Source organism: Hesperophylax consimilis, chromosome 9, assembly GCF_061612785.1.
Source record: "Hesperophylax consimilis isolate HC1 chromosome 9, BYU_Hcon_1.0, whole genome shotgun sequence".
Taxonomy (NCBI): Eukaryota; Metazoa; Arthropoda; class Insecta; order Trichoptera; family Limnephilidae; genus Hesperophylax; species Hesperophylax consimilis.
The window spans coordinates 14,312,929-14,318,928 of NC_142844.1; the positions used below are offsets into that span (position 1 = coordinate 14,312,929).

At 36.9% G+C, this 6,000-nt stretch overlaps 1 protein-coding gene across 8 annotated transcripts in view; it reads right to left on the minus strand.

Annotated features, from left to right (window-relative positions):
- Positions 1-5,353, minus strand: part of LOC149420950 (uncharacterized) — a 496,980-nt gene extending 491,627 nt beyond the window's left edge. For all 8 annotated transcript variants that reach the window (XR_016302625.1, XR_016302624.1, XM_089635638.1 and 5 more), the window contains exon 1: positions 3,092-5,353. Coding sequence is in view for 6 of the 8 variants with exons in the window: in XM_089635638.1 (XP_089491764.1) it covers positions 3,092-4,538 (1,447 nt within the window). In the remaining 2 variants the exon portion in view is untranslated. The remainder of the gene's footprint in view (positions 1-3,091) is intronic.
- Positions 5,354-6,000: the final 647 nt, after the last annotated feature.

Here is a 6,000-nt window from a genome sequence, read left to right on the forward strand (position 1 = left end):
ATGCGGATTGATGCGTTGACTATGTAACTTTTCTATGTATAAAAATTGAACAAAATTTATAATGGACTGAGCACATTAACTATTTTAATTATAAAATTTAAAAAAACTAAATTATTTCTTCAAAATCATCAGGAATGTCCTTAGTAAAAATACCAATCGCAGTTAGAATACGTTACTGTCGGATAGAGCAGCGCAAATGATAATATCCTAAAACACTCACTCAATTAAAACCAAGAGCCCATAGTGAAAATTATTCTGAAAGTCCCTGTAAGAACTAGGACTGACGAAATCTTCAACAAACTTAAAATGATGTAACTTAAACAATTCTGTTGTAAAACAATTTTCCTTTACATTCATTAATACAAAACAAATGAAATAACAACAAACACAAATATTACAAATCTCAGAGTAAAAAGCATATCCAACAAGCGACTACATATACAAAATTTGGGCAAAAAGCTTCCTATACTCTGATACTAAACTCTACAACAACATCTCACTCTCATTCAAAACTCGCAATAATATTTTAATATTTAAATCTCAAATAAAAAAGCTGAATACAAAACATTAGATTTTCGGAAATCGATAATATAAAGACTGAAACTGAAACCACTCAAACTGAACAAACAAACGCCATGTTTATGTAATTATTACAAACAAAACACTATTCAATATATTTATATTTACTTTATATTATCCATACTACTAAACGGTAATCATATGTAAATGAAATCCTCAGCACGGTAGATCCCAGTGAGGATAACATTATATCTATTTGTTATTATTATTATTATTATACTCCCACACACTACGCTATTGGAATGTGAGCTTTGCTTTTTGCTTCCTCTACATACATTAAAATTGACTATCAATATACATTTCAGTACACTTTTTACAACACGATACTACGAACAAAGTTACAAATTCTATATTCTCATTCTATATATTCTCAGCTTTTGAATTAGCAGGGGTTCGCTCGGCCCTAGTTTATTAGATAGACCTGCTGTTGAATTTGCTCCATCAAATCTCTATAATAAATTGGGAATCTGAACGACGTAAGTGATGAAGTAGTGTAAAACAATATTCGGTGCGCGGCCCGGCGTAATGGACGGAACTACGGTCGACTTTGCCTTCGCAGGCCTAGAAAATCGATTTTTCCGTGGGGTTTTTGAAATTATTTCTGATGAACGGATTACTAAAATATCAAACATTTCTACATAATATGTTGCTAATTGACCATAGATAACGAATTTCAAACAAAGAGATTTCTACATAAAATTTAGATTTATTTTTATTTCTGCCTAAAAAATCATCCTTGGTCTTAAATCTATAAATATATTTATAAATTAATGTTTGTATGTTTGTTTGTTTGCCCACTATAGACTAAAAACTATTTTGCCGATTTCGCTCAAAATTTTTACGTTTGTTCTTATTAGTATCAGGAGTGTTTAGAGAATGGTTTGGGTGGTAGAATAAGTCGGGGACGCGTGGAAGACTTAACACATTTTCTCTGCACTGAAATGAGATACGTTGCCGAGATAATGTCGATATAATGTAGCTTTTTAACAGTAACAATGTGATATACAGTAGTGAACGGTAGAAAGAGTCGGGGACGACCAAAGAAGACACGAATCAAATATTATTTTTTTGACAAATGAAATGTAAGTAACAAAAGAAGAAAGAGGTGTAAGGAGATTATTTGACATGGAAGTAATGGTTGAAAAAATCGGGAAAGCCCAAGGAAGACATGACACGATCAAATGAATCAAATACTTATATGTGGTAAAATGTGGCGTTCGAGATGAACAAAGAAAGGGGTGTATGGAGAATTTATGACGTGGAAGTGAATGGCAGGAGAAGTCGAGGATGCCCGAGGAAGACTTGGCATGTTTAAGTGAAAGAAATATTTACAATACAATAATTTTTAATGTTATTTCCACATTAAAAATGTACTATTTTTCAGGTACACTATAATTTACAACCTCAGAACTTTACTCTAAATAACCCCGAGCAACACCGGGTACACGTCAGCTGGTTAGAAATAAAAATAGAATTGCGCATGTAAGGTACAAACCTTTCTCATGACATGAGAAAAAAGGTGTTTTTCGAATTCCACAAGTTCATTATTTAGAACGTAAAGTGGGTATTATTTATTCATAACCGAAAATATACTTAGGTGATGCAATTAATGATCATCTAATGAAATATCTAAATTGTAAATCTGCACGAAAAGAGAGCTGAAATGTGTAGACAATTGCATTTTCGCGTGATTCCGAATAATTATTTTAAATTGGGACCATGTGGGTTTGCAATCAAAAGTGATCAAGTGAATGAATTTTATTCAGTAGTCAACGTAGTGTGAAGAAATGTATGCATTCTAATGTAAGTACAGAGTACATTTTCTAATATAAAATGTGACGCCTTACACCATTAACAGAAACCTTAATGAAATATCTGAATTGTAAATCTGCACGAAAAGATAGCTGAAATCTGTAGACAATTGCATTTTCGCGTGATTCCGAATAACATATATTACATTTTCTAATATAAAATGTGATACCATATTAACAGAAACCTCATAATAACTATTTCTATCACATTTTTGACAAAACGCTTTAATCTTTTCTGATATAAATATTGGACTCGGTAAACGTCCGAAAATACGTTCGATTGAATAATAGAATAATTCGAAAATAGAATACGTTCTCGACAAACTACATGTTTAAAATTAGGATCTCAATCGTTGGAGACCATGTTTTAGCAACTAGTTTTGAAAAATTTGCATGAAACCTACGCTTGCTAATGACAAGTGAGGTATCAAGGTACAATTTTATTTAGAGGCATTTGATTTTACACGGCAGTTCATTGGATAAAGTATGCGAAATCTCAACCCATGAATTCGCGATGCGCTATTTTTATAAACCGTATGTTTACCAGCATGTTTTCTGTTTTGTTTCATTGCTGTGTTTGATTCCCAATTCTAACGTAAACAAGTAAAACAATGTTTTGGTTAAAATTAACATACCTTTTGATTCACATGCGACAATAAAACTTTGTAAAATAAAATAAAAAGTTGTAGCTTTCTACTTGCCATTCTTTGATTCTCTTCTTTCTCGCTTTTTGTTTTGGAATATCCTTCTCCGCAGTCTCATCAGAACTTTATCGGCTTCATCAACACTATCTGAAGACGATGACTCTGCTCCTTCTGAATATCTTCGTTTTAACTCTCGACGATTGGTATCCTTTTTCCAAGCCCAATAATCACTGCACGTTGTAACTCGCTGGTATCTCCTCAATCGTCTCCGTATTTCATTTTCCACCGTGCTATCAACATCGTCATCGTAAAGGAAATCTGGATCCAGTGTAGATTCATCACTAACTACTATTCCTCTCCTCCAGGTTTCATTGACTCTGTTCTTGGCATCTTTTCTCATCCTTACGTTATTTGTTATTTCTTCTAACCATTGGGGAATGGGCTTATCTCTGGTTGGTAAACTTTTAAGGTATATATCAAGGAAAGACATGTTTCGCACAGATAGATAATCACTATCAGGAGAGAATTTTGTTTTGAGAGAATAATTTAGATCAGTGTTTGCCCTTCTTACACCTTTCGGGGTACGTTTACTTTTTGGCTTATGATAGGATGCCGACTTATATATTTTGTTCGGCATACTGTCGACCTTGTTGGCAAACGTTTTGTTATCAACAACATCGGAAGATGGAATGGGCATTCCATTGTAAGTGAATAATTTTCTTTGAGCTTCATTTGGAATTCTCGAATCGTTGATTCCTTGTGAAAGATTTATGGATTGTTGCGACCCTGTTCTACATTGTGAATTGGTACTGTATCTCCGTAGCGGACGTTTTCTCCGGTTGAGATTATTTGTCTGATCTTCGCACAGGAGTAAAGTTCCAGCTTTTCCAGAGACGAACTTGTATACAGGAAGTGGGGAACAGCTCTCGTTGTCAGAACTTTTGTAACTGCTGTTATCTAGTTCACTGTTTTCGAAGGCGCTTAATCCGGAAGAATAAAAGCCGAGAGGGCTACTTAAACTTCTCCCGTATACCGGAATTCGTAAGTTATTGACAACATCATCATCACTTAGGATGCATGCGTCATTACTTGGATTATCGAAACTTTCTTGAGCTGGCGAGCATTTTTCCTCCCTGCTGAAATTTCTTTTGTAGAATCTCGTGTAAACTCGATCTCCAGTGACGCTGTTATTTTTCTTTACAGGGAAGTTAATTTGTCTTTTGGCGAAATCCGATGCGCCAAGAGATTTACTGTGCCTTTTCCCTTGTGTTTTTTCTACGTCCGCACTATTGATAGATATGTTATCGTCATTGGTTTCTAGGAGTAAATTTCCATCGCAGTCGAACAGTTGTATGGTGGGGAATACCCTCCCCGGGGAGCAGTTCCGGGTGACTAACTCCCACTTCCTGTTACGCGGTTTTCTTAGCTGAATCCTAATGACATTATCGTTTATTGATGGCCCTTCCTCCTCAGACCCTTGGTCACCCTCTTTTGACTCCGGCATATTGTATTATGTTTTCGGAAAACAAAAAAAAATAATCGTGTTAGGATTCGTTTCTCGCATAGCGAGAATAAAAAGTTTAGGAAGAACAGCTAATATAATCATAAAAATGCTCAGTGGTTTATTATACAATCTTGTTTTCGAATAGAACTCGCAAATATTTCTGTTATTGGATGAAAGCCAAGGTCACAGATTCATACACAGACGTCATACGAAATTATTTGACATTGATTACACCAAAATATTTAAATACACTTGATGATTATCACAAACATGGATCACTAAAGAAAAACAAAAATAGCACCTGTGATATTACACAGCTTGTATCGATTATTTGGAGCAGTATAAAAATCAAGTGAAGGACTTGATAAACAGATTGAATCACTTTTCCCGTTTGCACATTATCACGACACTGGGTTGGTTGCACAATGCACTTCCCGCGGCTCTGGCGCTCGACTCATCGGTGGCTGGATGCCACACGCCACACAGCACACAGCACAGTACCTACACTACCCGCCTTCACAGATCACACACCGCACACCACACAATGCTAGAGTGCCCCAACAAGCCCCCACCGCTCGTGACAGTCGTGTTCTCGTTTCGGCAACAATATTTTCGATTTCCGCGTTAGCGAGTTCGATAGCAGCGGCGACCGTATACGCAGTACAGCAGCGTCAATAACTCCCACAACAGCGGGCAGTGTCCCCTAGCTGCTTTAACCGCCTAGCCCAGCTGCCTAGTTGGTACACCGAAACATACTGAAGTAAGCTCGGCAAGGTGTTGGTATTGGGCGCTCAGACCAGCCGACCACTGGGCCTACCTTCCACTACGCTCACTCGGCGCGGCATTACCGACTGACATTCTTGTCAGTGAGGAGACAGAAATAGATCATTCAGTTAAAAATACACAGAAGAGATGATATAGATCAATGCTTGAGAGAGATATTAGGACGATAGATGATTGCGCCTCGCGCTGAGCGGCGTACCGTACACGAGGTACTCTCGGCAGTCTTAGCACCAGCTCTCCCACACTAGTGTCTAGTGCATTATATTTATTCTTATGAATGCACACCGCATCGTACGGTGTTATTTCTCTCGGGAGATGGAGTGGACGCGGACGGTAGCGGAGGACTTTCGCTTTTGTAAGAGGCAGAGAGCGTCCGATGTCCGATCAGCTAAGTGGATAAAACGAATTGTCGGTTTTTAATGAATGGATAATGGATCTACAAACACAGATGCAACAACATCGAAGAAGAACTACATAAACACGCTTGAGTCTGCTCTAAACTGCTGAACTAATATTTGGTTTACGAATTTCTAGTTCGAGCAGGAAGGTGAAGCGATAACTTCTTGACCTAAATTGGTTTTCATTCAGTATTTCATTTTATGTTTTCAGTTGTGAGGTAGGCACACATCATATATTACTATAAAAATATTTTACCGTCGAAAAAGTAGTCGATCATAGA